Below are 17,122 nucleotides of genomic sequence, written 5' to 3' on the forward strand. Positions count from 1 at the left end.
CTACGAACTTTTATTTTCTGTGTATGTATCATTATTATGTTACGTTATATATGTAAATATTTGTACATAATGAATTTACAATATATAGAGTTGAAAAGAAAGTTTTGAGGAGTTTCTTTAAAACAATTTTAAATTGAAGAGGATAACTTCAATCTTTTGCTTTGATAAAAAAATCTGTTCAGTTTTTTAACTGCAAAAAATGATTACGGCCATTCTTATGTCTTCATAAGGCAAAAAAAAATTAGCAAATATTAAGTGAGAATAGTTAATTTAAAATGAAAGGTAACTGATGCCCCATCGTGAAGAAAGAAATCATCTCGTAATATAATTAATGGTTGTTGGCTTCGTGATATGATTGTTTAACAAAAGAGCAAACATTTTGCCTTACAAGACTAAACAGCGTTAAATGGTCTTCCTTGGAGTGAAGAAAAAAATTGAAAAGAAGTGTAATTGAAAACGCATGATATTTACATTCGAGTAATTACACTTGCAACGTGCACCGAAGCATTTTGTATATAGTCAAGTTAGTCGCTCAATTACTTCATGATGGCTATATAATTATTTCCATGATTGTTGCCCCTGTTCTCTATATTAGAACTTTATATTTTTCATGCCTTAATCATTCCCCTTTTCTATGCTCTATGTCACATAATGTTGGAGAAAATGTGATGAGGAAGACTTTTGGAGAAGAAAGAAATATATTAGAGAGAAGAGAGATGGTTCATTAGTAATTTGAGTATGAGGCGATTTTTATCGCGCCTTCCATGAAGCCTTTGAGGGGCGAAACACGAGGTGAGGAATGCCGGGGCTTTTTTTTCGTCTCTGCTATTCCCATCCAACTACGATAAACTCTGTGTACTGTACAAACACAAATACACCCATATCGGCAATTGATAAGAAAAATGAATTGCTACTTGAGACGTGGTTGAGAAGACACAAAACGATATAGAGAAGAAAAATAATTTGTCCCCTTGTCATGCCACCAAAATCAACCGCGAATATGCCTCGTTCTTCCTGCTCACTCTGGGGCGGAAGTGTTGTGTGTGGCACAAAAAAGAATCAAGCCGAAAATTGCGGTCTGTCACCCCGAAGTTTTCCGCCCAGAAAAGGAGTTATCTGACCAAATTTATCAGACATTGCCATCACATCAGCATTTCGTTTGCGATAATTAAAGTATATGGAGAAAAGGAATGTATGACACTCTATTTCCATTGTGTAGATTAGTCGTAAGTTTGTGAGTAAAATGAACCCCATTCAGTTAACCTTTCACCCCGAATATATTAATATTTCATTTCCTCTCTGTCTCCCTTTTCATGTCATATATACAACACACATGCAAACACACTATCGGGCATTTGACTTTCCTACAGTACACACAGACTGTTCAAATGGAGAAAAAGCAAGAAAAGAGGGAGTGAGAAACCTCCCATTTATAGATTGTAAGAATGTCGATATGAGTTTGTTTTTCATGAAAATATCTCGCAACAATTTCTTCAAAATATTCGGTAAATGTCCAAGAATAGAAGGACTTGGGGAAGAAAAGTGATAATGGTCCCTTGTAAGTAGTTTACTTATTTTCTTTTATTTCATTATTGAATTGGATGGAGAGAAATATATTTCTGATATAACAAATTAATGATTTAATATACCTCTAAGAGCAGACTAGAATCCTGAAATTATTTTACATTTCATGATTAACCTTTCGGTTTAAGAACTTTCAGTTAAAATCTGAAAACGTTAGGTGATTACCAGGCGTCTCCATCTAATCAAATAACTAATTGAGTTGCAGTGGAGACGCCGGGTTGAAATTTTGGGAGTGAAAAGCTAAAAACTCATTCTATTTTTAGCAATTTTGAGTTCTAATTCTTGAAAAATTAAGGAGAGTATGGCAATTAATCGATTCCCCCAATTTTATCATTCACTTCAAACTAACTAGAAAAAGCTTTTGTTCCTGGCGTAAAATCTATTTTCCTATTTTCCGGTCATCGCTAGGTAATGGGTTTTACGTTGATTGAATTACACGTGATTTCCCAAAGCTTTCAACCCCTATCATGACCTTTCTCAATGACTACAAGTTGGTGAATTTCTTTATTCAAGAATTCGTTCAAACAGATTTTCATAGTTATTAAATTTCTTATTCATTTACAGATTTTTTTGAAATTATTCTTGAAAAGTTCTTACGATTCTTACGTTTAAATAAAAAAAATCAGTATTAACTATTGTGCTTTATTGAAAGAAATAGTGAAGCAATAATAAATTGCTACCTACTTAATTACCAGGCGCCTCCATCTCAACTTTAGGTTTACTTCTAGCTCCGATAAATACCAGTTTTTTTTAAAGTTATTTAAGGAGAAATAGTAATGTGTACGTAAGACTCTGAAACTAATCATAAAGAAGAAGTAAATGACTATCCCTCATACCGCCTTGTTAAGTAAGAATACAATAATTAGTGATTAGTATAATAGGGGGTAATGGGGGTGATAAAATCGAGTTACATGGGGGTTATAGGGGCGATAAAAAGGGAATGAATAATGGATAGTGCAAATCACATAGTTAAGGAACAATCCTACCTATAAATTCTTCATAGAAACTGAAGGAATTCTCATTAGGTCAAAGGGTGAAACTTGACACAAAAAAAAGCTTTATAAGCCTAAATAGAATTCAATAAAATATTTTTTATTAATAGGTACACAAATGTATATAGGTACTCGTTTATGTATTTTACCGAATAATGATTCTTTTTTTTTGGCACAATATTTTTTTATGAAAAAAATGATTCCTGTCTGATTGAAAGATAAGTCTACATAGAAAAGTTATTGGTGTGTTTAAAATGAGATAATATCACGAGTATTATGTAATTTAGACACGTGAGGTGAGACTTCTGGGAGAATGCAGCAGAACTAAAGTAAACCCAATAAAATACATACAGTGCAGCACGACAAAGAAATATGTTTGCAGCCTTGAATTTAATCCATATTTGACTTTATATTTCATTTATGGACTAATTAGAAAAAAATAATTTATTTGGCGTCTAATAATTGTTTTGCAAACAAATTATATTTTAGTGGCTTCATTTGTCATCCATTTGTGAGCTATCAACAAAGATCATTACCCTCTTCTTTGGACCTAAACTAAGATTGCTTCTGACTGGTGCTTATTTAAACAATTGAGATAAAGACACGCTCATTATACCACTGAGGAATTTGAGCAAACACCACAAACAGCAAAATTTTCAAATATTTTTCTCTACATGGGCTGTATTTTGGGTTATCTTGTTGAGTTCAATGATACTAGAAATTTTATTTATATTTTATATACTTTGATGGATTTGAAGTCACCATTCTCTCTCTATAGTAATATTTTTTAATCAATATCAATCAGTTTGGGTACAATAAATCACATGAAATATGATTCGTGCATTAGTGGGAAAAAAATCAATCAATATCCCGCTTCAAATCTCCGAGGTATTTGATATCGAAAGTAGGACATCTTGTTGAAAAGTAAAGAAAGTTCCAAATAGACAAAAAAAGGTCAATTTTTTTGGCATTGACAAATATTATTTTTACTATTCCCAGGGAATATTTTTGGGTTGATGAAATGCCTTAATAGAATAAAAGGTTAGGATCCGTATCGACTTTGGAAGTTTCACAAATTAGCCTCAAGGAAAAATCTTATTGATCAAATATATTCCTTAATTGGTAATACGAGTTTGCTAATTAGTAGAAAAAGTTAGTAAATTAGTTAAAAAAAACAGTCACTTTTCCAAATCAGTTACAAAACTGATTTTAGCTTAAAATAGCAAATAATTTTTTTTTCAAACCATCGAAAATTAAAAAACAAACAACTTTTGAAACCAAATCCTTTTTTTCCTTTAAATCGGGATAGATAATACGTCACACATGGGACGTATTGGTTCCTAAAACTGATAGGAAACTTTCCTAAATTAGTTCACCCAATATTCCTTGGGTGGTGTCTGTCAACAATTGCGTGGCCCAGTGATGAATGCTATTTGGATGAAAATTGCCCGTCATAGATAAAAGACTGAAAATCAATATTGCGTGAGCTTAACTATGTACAAAATGCGTGAAGTATGTATAAGAATTTGAGATGTACAGTACATACATACATGGCAAAAAGGGCTCAAATAATGCTCCTTCATTACAGCTCTTCCCATCGCTCAAGTATTACGCTACGGAGAAAGAGATGATGATGATGACGAATAAATTAATCCATACTCTTTTATATTGACGATGCTCTTTATCACAAAACACCCATCTCACGTTCGAACCTCTTTTCTGTGTGCAACATAATGAGGACGCGCGATAATTCGATGAGAGCGCATTTAAAGTTTAAAAAAAAAAGAAGAAAAATCTCTTCACCAAAAGTGGTCAAAAATTCCATCAGACCTTGAGCAATTGGCTTATGTGGCATATAGTGCCTCGAAACGAAAAATGTCTCTCCCAATTTGTGATTTCTTTCCTCCACTCTCGAAGCTGTTTTGGTTGTGAAAAAATGCTTAAATTACATTTAAATGAAATTCATTGGGAAGACATGGAAAACCAATCGGGCAGAATTATTTTCGAAAGTGTTATGTAACTGCGGCACTTGGTTTCGAATTCATTCTTTTAATTAGCCACTGTCGATCGTTAGATATGGCGGACTCAACCATCATGATTTCATATCATTCATCGCGCTTACAAACAGGCACTTGTTATCACATGGTATTACACTATATGGCCACAAACTTGATAATGAAATATCCTCTGAAACTCTTGGTACACACTGGGGTGGTTTAGGTGCTCCAGATTTTTTTCTCTAAATTTTCTTATTCATTTGAAGAAGCTTTAAGAATTTCTTCAAACACTTTAAGGATTAAATTTTAACTGAAAGTCTTCAAATCCAACTCAAACAAATTGATATAAATCTGAATTATTTTAAATTAGAAGTTTTTAAACAAGATTTTAGAGAATATTTCCAATATCAAATTGTAAATTAATCTTTCTTCTATACTTTCTCATAATTTAGAATATTTGCACAGATCGTTAAAATATTCAAATACAATTATTAAAGTAAAAAAAGAATAAATAAGGAAACAGCAACTACACGCAAAATATGAAAAAAAAACAGAACCACTGTAAAGAAAAACATCTAGAACAAAACACGAGAAAGTTTAGAACTCCATCCTCTCTGACATAAAAAAAGATTCTTTTTTTTTACAATTTTTTTTATTAATTTGTCTTTTTTTTCGGTACGTCACATACATATAAACCTTTTTACATTTTTTATGTAACTTAATGATAAAAATTACATTGCATTTTACTCTTATCTTTAAGAACATTGAAATTAATAAAATAATTCACAATACGTTAATAGCTTAAACAGAATATTAACAATATTCTACATATTACGGTTTATAAAAAAAAATTTCATAGAACCATACAATTATGTAAATTTTACTTAACTTTGTTTTTTTGGGTAATAAAATAAATTATAAATTCGCAAAACTGCGAATAGGAAAACTTTATAAAAAAATCCAGATAGAGCCTGGAATTTTAGAAACTTTGAGCAAACCAAGTCCATCCGGATACCCGGAGGACTCGCTCAAATATCCGATTATCTGAGACTTTCGACTCTTTGGATAATCGGATTTAATAAATATCCCTCTAAAATAAAGCCAACAGTGAGGGAAAGAATGCAGATTCAGGACACCGATTCTAATGTTTCTCTTCTTGAAACAGAAGAAGAAACTTACGATCAAACGATATTCGTGAATATAAAATCAACTGATTCCCCAATCACGAAAATATATAAATTAGCCGCTAAAAAGGCAATTGATAAAAGATTTGATTTGGATTCTCCAAATCTCACGGCGACTCATTTCGCATAATTTTATGATCTGCGTTTCAAAAATTTAGATCATGAAACGCCATTGATGCGAAATGAAATAATAAACGCTGTTAAGGAAAGAATGTAAGTTCTAGGTGCAGATTCGAAAGAGAATAATGAAATAAATAACGAAGAAGAAAATGTATCAGCACTCAGTTTCCTCTTCCAAAAACAACCTTTACGTCAAGGTGCTTCCTCACAATTGGAAGTTTATGCAAACGAGGCGGAAATTCCTCACTATTCCAATCTAACAGATTGAAAAATAAAAATAAAAATGAACAATTTTCTTTGGTTTTTCAAGAAGCACAAAAGTTTCTTGGAATTCCAACCACATCCGCAAGTTCGGAGAGAACTTTCTCAACAGTTGGACAAAGGATGTTATGCACAATACAAGGGCGAAGTACCTAATTGAAGGAAACGCAGAAAACAATTTTAACCCACCCAGTCTTGTAGGGAATCAAAAAAGGATAAAGAATCGCCAAAAATATTCACCTTTTTCCACTGGGGTCACAACGAAAAAAGGCAATAAAGTTTTGTAAAAATTCAAAAAAAAAATAGCCGCCATTCGCCATTTTGTTCATTTCAATGCATGAAGCATATGTTTCAATGCTTCGCCATGAGCTTGTCTATGAGAGTTTGACATTTCATTCATGTTTTTTTGGGAAAAAATAAAAAAATTGCGTATTTTTTAGTTTAATTATCGTGGTAAATGTGTTTTACGTGTTGTTCGAGAGTGATTTTTATATCTGAATACCTGAAGGATGAATTCCCGCACAGCTTGTGACCGTCTCAGCGAGCACATCTCTCGTTACAAAACAAAGCAATCCAAAAACAATGGTCGTGGATCGTCTTGAAGATGACTTTTTCACGAATTGAGAGATCCTCTGCGCTGGAATCCTTTGCGTTTCACACCACCACGACGGACAAGACGATGGATTGCTGGTTTTGTGATTCCCTGGATGTTGTCACGCAAAACCTTACGATGTTTCTGGGCACATCCTTTCCCAAGACCTTTTCCACGACCAATGTTGTGCTCGCTGAGACGGTCACAAGGTGTGAGGGAATTCATCCTTCAGGTATTCAGATATAAAAATCACTCTCGAACAACACGTAAAACACATTTACCACGATAATTAAACTAAAAAATACGCAATTTTTTTATTTTCTCCTAAAAAAAAAAAATAAATGAAATGTCAAACTGTCATCGACAAGCTCATGACGAAGCATTGAAACATATGATTCATGCATTGAAATGAACAAAATGGCGAATGGCGGCCAATTTTTTTGAATTTTTACAAAACTTTATTGTCCTTTTTCGTTGTGACCCCAGTGGAAAAAGGTGAATATTTTTGGCGATTCTTTATCCTTTTTTGATTCCCTACAAGACTGGGTGGGTTAAAATTGTTTTCTGCGTTTCCTTCAATTAGGTACTTCGCCCTTGTATTGTGCATAACATCCTTTATAGAGAGAAAGGTCAAGCATTGACGAACATAATAGACACGTTGAGACGTAAAGTAAAATAAAGAAGCTTTGATAAATAGAGGATATATTCCTACTTTCAAATTGCCGTCTGATCCTGCGCTGAGAACAGTCTGGATCAGGAATATTGAAAAGGGAGGAGGTTATACATCATAGAGGGAGTTCCTCTGTCTTAACCACTTCCGGATGGAAGACCTTCAAAAATTCTACAAGATAAGCGGTAGAGACACGACGATGCCGCTGATTTTAATTATCAGAGTATTCCAATTAAACCCAGTACAAAATGATGTGATTGTCCGTCAAACGACGGAAGATAAAAAAAAAATAAGCTCATTTGACCCCGAAAAGAAATTTCGCTAAACCCGAAATATTTGGCGAAATTATAATGAAATCTTATGAAGATATAAAAATCTCTTAAAAAAAAATAATTTTGAAGTTAAAACAGGACGTTAATTAGCCTATCAAAATTATTCTTATAACTTCTAGAAGTTTTCTTTGAATAGAATGTAACTTACTCCAACTAGTCGCAGTTGTTTAATATAACTTAATCCTGAATTTCTGACGCTATTGATGTCCAGTTGCTGAATAAGTTGTTTGAAGACGAAGTTGAACATCCTTCTTGCAAGAAAAAGAGATTGGGATCCGTTGCTGGGTTTTCTCCTCGAAGAAGCTAAGCGTCTCAGCAATCTCAAGAAGGACTCTCAACTCGTTGCATCAGCGGAGAAATTACAGTCCATCAAAGAAGTCAATGCCTTGAAGAATCAATATTCTTCAAAATCAACATGGGACCAACTTTGCCCTCGTTCGTAATTTTTTATCCCGAACTACATGATCCTGTAAAAATTTGTAAGTGATCTAATGTTAAAGAATGCAAAATTAAATTAAGATTTATAGGAAAACGTTGAGTTTTTTAAATCTTTCATCAAGAATTTATAAGAAAAAATCTTAATTGACTCTTACTTTGTTTTTTTCTCTCTTTGTTCGTTGGGTTCTGTTTTTTTTATCCTTGTTTGCACCAAAAAGGACACTTGAAGAAAGTTGTTGTTGTTAACTCCTCTTCTTCTCTCTCCATGAGCCCCAGTGAAATGTGAGATTTTCAGGTATTAATACAGCTTCTTCTTGAGTTCTAGATGCACCTTAAGTCCAGTCCATGGAGATGAATTTGTTACATCAAGAACATCTTTCACTTTCTTATCATTTGCTGAAGCACAATGGAGCTCAACTCACGAGAGAAGTCCGATTTATTTTATTAACACTGATTTTCTTTCTCCATGCCACTTGAGGCAAAATTCGCCTTTTTAGAACTTTGACGAAAAAGCCGTCCGATCTGCACAAAGTTTCACACAGGACTGAATCCCTTGAAACCAGACTAGTAGTATTTATACACTAAAACCTCCCTTTAAAGTAATTACCATTTAGCCTGAGGGAAGGGATGGCTAAATTATGGAAAACTTTTCGGTGCCTGTCGGGACTTCAAAGGGTTCCCTTGTTAACAGGTGATCGAAATCTTGTCTGTAAGGTGTTTAAAAGTACCTTGGGGGTCTCGAGAAAACTAATTTTTACCGTCTCCAGACAAGAAAAGGCATTAAGATTGGCACCTTTTATTGAGACAAATTGAATTTTTAATTTTTTTTTCACAAGTTCGGCATTTTTCTTTTGATTTAAATAACGAGATTTCTCTTTACCAATTTTCTTCGAAAGAACCTTAAGAAAATGAAGATGAGAATCATAAAAATTTTGTGCACCTACTGGAGCCTCGTGTGTAGCGACAAATGAATATTTTTCTTGGAGAAATCACACAGAAAGAGAAGAATTTTATTAAAACGTCTCTGAATTTGTGATTCGGAGAATCTGAGAAAGAACAGCAAATCTTTGAGACATCTGAACCTCAGCATTCTGTGGCCAAGAAAATTCCCTGAGGAAATCATTCGATGACGATATGCAGATTAAAACTATCTTATCAATGAGCGATGAGTGCAAATGTGGAAAATTTCAACACTGAAAAACCATTAAATTTTTTTCTCAATTCTCCACGTGGCCGCTTCAAGCTAAAAGAACAAAAAAAACTCTCCCAAAAAAAGTCAATTCTCTCTTTTTTAATTACACACTTTTTTATTCCTTATCAGCACTATCATCAATATTACTCCTTATCATGACAAATATATTGATCTTATCAAAACAGAAACACTCAATATTAGATAAAATATATACTGTCGGTTTTTTGTATTCATTTTTTTTCCTTTCCAAATGCTGCAGATGACAAAAAAAATGGAATGATTTTTTTCCGTTTGGAATTTGGGATGAACAAAGTTCTTGGAAAAATTTTCATTTTGAAATGTTTAAGAAGCAAATTGATTTATATATTATAAAAAATAAAGGCTTTGCATTTAGCTTAAAAATCTAGCTTAAAATATTAATTAGATAAAAAATTGACAAGAAAATTATATGGCACAAATTGAAAACAAAAGAGAAAATGGAAATTTTATGTTGGCCCATCCAACATTGGGATGATTTTTATATCATCCTGATTGAAGACTAGCACTGCCAGCTATTCGCACAATTGGACAAGAAATTGACGAGTTTGTTTTTCTGCAAGATGAACAGTTTATCTTTGGATTTTTCTTTCGTTTTAAAAACATTATTTTTTCTCAATAATTTTCGTCGAAATTGTGAGAATGCTGTGCAAAATCAATCGATAAAATGACCAGAAATTTGTTACTTTTCATTTTAGATATTTAAAAGGAAAGATTAAAAAGTGTTAAAAGGAGTTTATTCATTTTTTTGGGTTCTCTCTCTAATTAGCTCCTAAAAGTCATAAAACATTCCCTCGATAATTCTATTTTCATTTTAATGCATAAAACATACGCTTCTGAGCTTCAATCGATAATTTTTTATCCTGAAAGTATCGATTGGAGCAGTGAAGCTTATGCTTTATGCATTTAAAGTGAGAATGAGATACAGTGGAGGCGTGGCTTTAAGCAATTAAGCTTTTTTGTGGTTTTCGACCATTTTCAAAATTTTTTTTGACTTTGTATCATTTTGAACAATGTCATTTAAATTTCTAAAATGAGTAAACTCCTTTCTTTTTATAGGCAGAAATTAATATCAATTTAGTTTGATAAATTATTCCAAACTAAAGGGAAACTTTTTTTTTATTTTTTGGGAATAATTAAACCTTTCATGACAGAATTATTAGAATTCTAATGATAGGATAAAAAGGTTAACTCGGAAAAATCTTTTTCATTAAAAGAAATCTTTTCCTCATTCCGAACTAAATGTTTGTTTCTTATTCTTCTTTGTTCTACTTTTAGTACAGCTTCCTAACATCTAACGTTCGGTAACCATATCTTAATTACTTTTGTTGTTTGTTGTTTCATCAATCTTTGTCTTTCCTTTTTTTTTAAGTGCTCCTCGTGCCAAATTTCCACGAAACTTCACGTAAAATATTAAAATGCGGCATTTTATATAATTTTTAATCAAATATCTAAAACTAATGTTAGTTCTCTCTTACTTAAGTACCTAGTTTGACTTTTCTCTACACAGAAAGACGAAATTCAAAATAACTTCTTCGCTTTTTTTGAAGTGTAATTTCTTAGAAGCAAAAAAGAAAAAGAAAATTGAAATTTCATCATGATGATCGCATCAATGTCAAAATATTCTTTTTTTCTCTTTTTATGGTAATTCTTGTATCGAAAATATATGCAAAATATTTGTTTTTTTCTTGTTAAATGTCTATTTACTTATATAGTTTTCATTTATTTCATAAAATCTCTAGACTTTGCCATTTTTTGTATATTTTCGTCATTTTTTTTTTCTTAAAATATTATTTTCTTTTTGACAAATATAATGTGAAAATTTTTATTTCTCAACAATTTTCTCTGTTTCTTGTTCTTTGCTCAAGAATAATGAATAAAATTTTATAAATAAATGGAAGACAAAGCGAATTAATTTAAATAAATTAACTTCTCTATCTTTTATTGGACAAGTTTGAAGATATAAATCTTATTTGATAAAGATTTTATTTGCATTTACTAAATTGCATAGAAACAAGGAACTAAATGTATCATTTAATTCATCAATTAAAATTTTTTGATCAAGTGTCTTCATTTAAAAAAATATTTAAAAAAAAATCATTTAATTGATTTTTCTTGGCAAAGAGAGCTGAAAAGAAACAGAGAAAGAGTTGAGCTCTACTTTTGAACCTGATTTTCATTTCATTTTGCAGTTGCATGAGGTTTATTTGGCTGCTTCCGGAGGACAATCTGGCTGATTTGATGGATGAGCAGCCCGGAATGCCGGATGGCTCTCCAATTCGCGATCGATGCGCAAAATTATCGGATAAGGTCTAAGATCCACGTGGAATCTGAACCACAAAAAAAACATTTTTATAACAATTTTCTCTAAAGAAAACTTAAAGATTTCTTTGTCAAAGGTAAATTACCGTCTAGCATTGAAAACTTGAGGTACCAAACAGCAATCTGCCATCGTGATCTCATCACCGACGCAGAATTTGCCAGCAGATGTTGAAAGGAGCTTCTCAATGGCCCTGAAGCCCCGAGTGATCCAATGCTGTGCCCATTCCTTCTTCTTCTCCTCCCCAACATGAATGAGAACAACGAGATTTTGCAACGGTTGAATTCCCGATGCCACCACCTCGCAAATTTCACGCACCTTTGCCCTCTTGTGGACATCCTGCGGCAGGAGTGGTCTCTGGGGACGCGTCTCCTCCAGATAATGCATTATCGAGAGCGATTCAATCAACGTGTGTCCATCTACAAATTTTTTTTATCCAAAAAATTCAACAAAAAATTAATTTCTACGAAAAAAGAATCAACGATGGGAATATTTTTCATTCATTCATCTATATTGGAGATTCTTGTTGGTGATTGCGCCAAAATTTGGCCACCTGATTTCTCTGCAGGTGGCACGGAAGGTAGCAGAAGCGCCCTCCCCAACAGTACTCGCAGAGAGACAAGAATTGTTTTGAGTAATTAAACGAAAACATCTTATCGCGTTGAGATTGAACATGGTTGATTTTCCTTTCGTTGATTGTGTCTTCCTTCTCACGCAGATTCGTGCCCCTCCTTGTTCATTGAATAAAATGCGACCCTGCACACGATCTGTGCTACCATTTGCCATTTAATCACCGTCCAAGAAGGAACTGTGGGTAGGAATTCTCTCTTGGAAAAGAATAACAAGCAACCATGAAGGTCCTTGCAGTTTTCATTGCTCTGGTTGTGGCTACGGCACAGGTAAGAAAATCTGCTGCATTTTCAATTTAATGACTTTATGACTTAATGGGGATTTTTATTCATTCAATTTAGGCACAATTCTCTCAAGAAATTGAGGAATTCCACAGGATGTTCGATGAATACCACGAGGAGGTGGACTACTGGCTTAGGGATCAACGCCTTCTTGTCAGTGACAGCATCAGACAAGCCAACCGTGTAGCTCTTGAGCAGGTTTGGAATGACGTAACAGCCGTCCGTCTCATCACCGTGAGTGCTGAACAAGCCATTGATAATCATGCCGCCGAGGTGGGAGAGAATCCCTGCATCGCTCAAATCCGCACACGATTGGCAGATCTCGAGGAAGAGGCCGGTGTGAGCATCAGCAGCTGCTCTCGCAACCTCCACCGTGACTTCCAGCATGCCCTCGACTATGGCTTCTTCATTCACATCAACTACGCTCAGCGTATGTCCCACTTCCTCCAACTCCTCGTCCTCTACACCCTTGGACACTACAACGCCGTCACAAATCAAGACTACATCCGCTATGAGCTTCAGGAGAACTGGGATCATCGTGAGAACATCCGTGATGAATACTACATCAACTACTACCGCGACATGCTAGAGGTTGGCAAGACCACGGGCAACATCAACATGGAGAACTGCCTCCTTATTGTGGCTAATCTCTACAACATTGATGTAAACCAATTGAGGGATGATCTCTCCCACTGTTAGCATGCTCATTAGATACCCAAAAAATGCAAACCGCAAGTTCTTCTCGGGTTTGCTTACTAAAAACGTTTTTCTATGAAACAAATACGGTGATAAAAAATAAAAAATGGATTATAATTAGAGAAAAAATGTTTTTTTTTTAAATTTTATTTTTCCTAATTGGCAGCAGGAAAATTTTTATTTAGAAACATCAAAATAAAAATGATTTTAGATCAAAAAAAATAGCTTTCATGTTAAATATTTTTTCCCGAGAAATTTTATGGGTGAAAAATATTGATGAGGATTTATACTAGAAAGCTAGAAGTTATTACTGATTCAGAAAAGAAACTATTTTGGTTGAATGTGAAATATTTTCTAACAAGTTTTCTAGCCTAATCAACACCGTTTAAAAAAAAAAAGTTCTTTTCTCTGTTGGTTTAACTTAGCCGTTAAAAATTAAATATAGAAAAGATTTTTTTAAATTGAGACAAGAGAACACAATTCTTCAAAATTGATTGCTCACAATCTATAAAAAAAAATTAGCTATATGTTCAATTGAGGACCTGATGAAGGAGATAAAAATCTCCGAACTGTCATAGAAAGAACAAGTAAAAGTCAGCGCCATCTGTTAGCTATTGTTCTCGGCTTTGCTTTTACATGAAATTGCTGAACGAGAAAGAAGTTTTCTCTCGGATTTCTTTACAAATTTTTTTCTCTCTATTTTTAATAGAAAAAAAAAGAAAATTCAGATAAAATCTCATTCTGTGTTTTCATTTTTTTTTATTTGCAAATGACCGAGAAAATAAAATTCTATTAATAATTAAAAAAAAAAATTAAAATAAAATAATTCCTCAATTGAATTAGAAGTAGATTCTGTAAAAAAAAAACTTCTAGAGCCCAATCGCATATTAAAGACTCTTTATTAATTTTCTTTGCTCAATTTAATCTCTCTCTGTTAAAACTATTTCCTTCATTTAAAAACCTGTAAAAGCTTTTATATTTGATAAATTACACATCATAAATCATATAAAACTTTAATGGATTTGAATTAATAGCAAAAGCTGCATTCATTTGGTAAATTGAATTTTCAATGGAATAAGGGAAGCTTGATGTAAACCAACCGCAATTGCAGCTATTAACATGAATCCTTTGCATGTGGCAATTACTCAAAATAAATCCCTCCAGTGTGTGGAATAATTCCTGCATTGATGTTGCTCTAAATTGCTTTGACGGTGCTAAATCTGCACAATTTTTTTTTGGTGTGAAAATAACATTGAGCTCCAAGAAACTCACAGGTCAGTTTATTTCCTTCAACAGTCCATTTATTATGCAAGGAAATTGAAAGGGAATCAATACAACACAGCTGTGCCCATGTTGTGGGGTAATCAAATGAAAATCTCCCAAATTAAATTAATGTGTAGGAAATGTTTTGTGATAAAGTCATATCGAAAAGTGCGAGATGTTGCGAAAAAGTAGTTCAGTATGTTCTTTCCCTTGGCATTCACTTGAGCTCATTGTCTCATTGAGGGTGGAAGTTTATTCAGGATGAAGGTTCTCCTTTCTTTCGTGGCTCTTTTTGCCTTTGCTGCTGCAAATGTGAGTCTTTCTTTCCCTTCATGAAGTGAGAATTACAAAAGAATTTCCTTTTTTTTGTTCATTTTAGAGTCAATTTGCGGGGGAACTGCGAGCATTCCATCGGGATTTTACGGACTTTCACTACGACCTCAACTACTTCCTTCGTTTTCAACGCCTGGATTCTTCCGAGGAGATTGCTGACTTTAATCGAGTTTCCCTCGACAGAGCATGGGACTCCGTTTCATCCATCAAAGATTCCGCTCAGTCAGCTCGTGATGCCATCAATCAGCGAGCTCAGGAGATTGGGAATCAGAATCCCTGCCTCATTGCCCTCAGTGAGCGTCTCCAGGAACGCGAAGCCGAAGCTGGACAGAGCATCAATCGTTGCGCTGTTCTCGCAGAAAGTGACTACTCTGCCGGTTTGGGTACAGGCTACTTTGGCACAATCAACTACGCCCAGCGAATGGCCAGTTTTACCCTCCTGCAAACCCTCTACACGATTGGAACCTACAATCCCGTCACGTGGGAGGATCAAATTCGTTTCGAACTGCAAATTACATGGGACTACCGCGAAAGCATCCGCATGGCAGACTCCCTTGCGTACTACCTCAATGAGGTCCGCACAGGAATGAACATTGCCAACATTAACTTCCACAACTGTGTCCTCACAGCTTCCAGTCTCTTTGGTGGTGACGCCACCAGGATAGGCAACGACGCTCAGAGCTGCTAATTTGGCGCTACATCTGTTTGTGTACTCACGTTGCCAGAAATAAATGGGATGATTTTCTCAAACTTACTACTTTTTGCAAATTCTTCGTGTCTTCACCCCAAATAAATTCTCCGTGAAAAAAAAATATGAAAAAAGACTTACCTATTTGGAGTGCTGGTACTTGTTCCATTGCATTGACCTCCCTACAAAGAAAATTTTTAAATTAAAATTCATTTTCTGTTTAATTTATTTTGAAAATGAGACAAGTTCACGGTCTTTACTCAAATAAACATGAAAGATAAATAAAGTTAATTCTTTCATAAAAAAAACTCTTAAGTTTACTTTTAGATGCTAAAAAGATTGAGAATAAAATTAAAAGCTTCTCTCAACATTGTTATACAGCAATCGTAAAAGTTTTATCAAGGGCCATAGAATAATTAAAAAGCCATAAAACGTCTTGGCGTGCTCTCTGCAAGCTTGTAAAATGGAATCCCTTTCAAATGATATAAAAATCATAATGTGTTATCGTTGACATGATAAGCATTGAGAGGAGAAAATGATCTTGATAATAAATTAATTTTATAAGAGAGCTTTCAGATAATATTTATTAGAAAATTTCAATTTTATCTTACAAAATCTTCAGGAAATAGGAAAAATCGTTTTTTTCTGATAAAAATTTTTAATATTCTAAATTAATTTTTCATTAGGAAATTGCACTGAGCCTAGCTAGAGTTATTTCTTTACGTAACCCTTTCGCGTTCGGATCATACGTTGACCCAAATGTGAAACTTGTTATTTTCTCGAATTTTAATGAATTTAATTGTTTTTCAAAGAGAGAAATGCGTTGAATTTATGTAAATTAGACTAAAGAAAACGTTCTTAGTGAGAAATGTTCTCTGAAAGCTTTCACAGAATAATTACCGTGATGAGAAGATCGAGAGTTTCATGAGGACGCGAAAGGGTTAAGCTTTGTTGTAAATTAATCGGAAGCTTAAGTTAATTCTCATCAAGTTTCTTATGAGAACAGTCTGATCAAAAGTTTAAAATTGAGGAAAAGAAGCTCAAACTAAACTCAATCCAAACCAATTTCAAATTGTCCCACAGAAAAAATTGACCCACCAATTGGATTTGCAACAAACCGCCTAATCTGGAGCTAAAGCCAAGGTCACATCTCTATCAAGGTGATAAAATTTAATCTTTTATTGGAGCTTGAATTTAATAGCTCTAATAAGCCAATAAGAAACCCATAAAGGATCCTTTTGAGTGCTTCAGGACGTCTCCAAGGTCCTACAGGAAGCAATAAAGGAGAATTCTTACCTGTACTCATTGCAGTGTTGCTCCCCGCCTGCTTTAATGAGACTTATGGGTTTTATGTCGTAGGGAATCTCCTTGAGATTGAGGGCTATCCTGACACGCCAGGAGCACGAGCTACGCCAGTATGAGTAGAGTATCGGCTGGGAATTAGACATGATTTTAATTAATTCTCTCCAAAGGGACTACTTTATTTTGAAGATCTCAAGCAACACAACAGCAC

At 33.9% G+C, this 17,122-nt stretch overlaps 3 protein-coding genes across 6 annotated transcripts in view; 2 read left to right on the forward strand and 1 right to left on the reverse strand.

Annotated features, from left to right (window-relative positions):
* LOC129786235 (probable maleylacetoacetate isomerase 2) overlaps nt 1-17,122 on the reverse strand; it is a 69,912-nt gene that overhangs the window by 52,061 nt on the left and 729 nt on the right. For 2 of the 4 annotated variants that reach the window (XM_055821111.1, XM_055821112.1), the window contains exons 2-5: nt 16,906-17,042; nt 15,751-15,791; nt 11,807-12,137; nt 9,458-11,728 (exon numbers count right to left, since the gene is read on the reverse strand). In XM_055821111.1, coding sequence (XP_055677086.1) covers nt 11,602-11,728; nt 11,807-12,137; nt 15,751-15,791; nt 16,906-17,042 — 636 coding nt within the window. In that variant the 3' untranslated portion in view covers nt 9,458-11,601. Of the gene's footprint in view, nt 1-9,457; nt 11,729-11,806; nt 12,138-15,750; nt 15,792-16,905; nt 17,043-17,122 lie in introns of those variants that run through there. The other 2 variants (XM_055821104.1, XM_055821105.1) reach the window with 1 other exon arrangement.
* Nucleotides 12,446-13,454, forward strand: LOC129786237 (uncharacterized). The gene is made up of 2 exons (XM_055821115.1): nt 12,446-12,617; nt 12,690-13,454. Exons 1-2 carry the CDS (start codon nt 12,570-12,572, stop codon nt 13,326-13,328), a joined length of 687 nt encoding a protein of 228 aa, XP_055677090.1. The 5' UTR covers nt 12,446-12,569; the 3' UTR covers nt 13,329-13,454.
* Nucleotides 14,787-15,675, forward strand: LOC129786236 (uncharacterized). The gene is made up of 2 exons (XM_055821114.1): nt 14,787-14,900; nt 14,968-15,675. Exons 1-2 carry the CDS (start codon nt 14,850-14,852, stop codon nt 15,607-15,609), a joined length of 693 nt encoding a protein of 230 aa, XP_055677089.1. The 5' UTR covers nt 14,787-14,849; the 3' UTR covers nt 15,610-15,675.

Source organism: Lutzomyia longipalpis, chromosome 1, assembly GCF_024334085.1.
Source record: "Lutzomyia longipalpis isolate SR_M1_2022 chromosome 1, ASM2433408v1".
Lineage (NCBI taxonomy): Eukaryota > Metazoa > Arthropoda > Insecta > Diptera > Psychodidae > Lutzomyia > Lutzomyia longipalpis.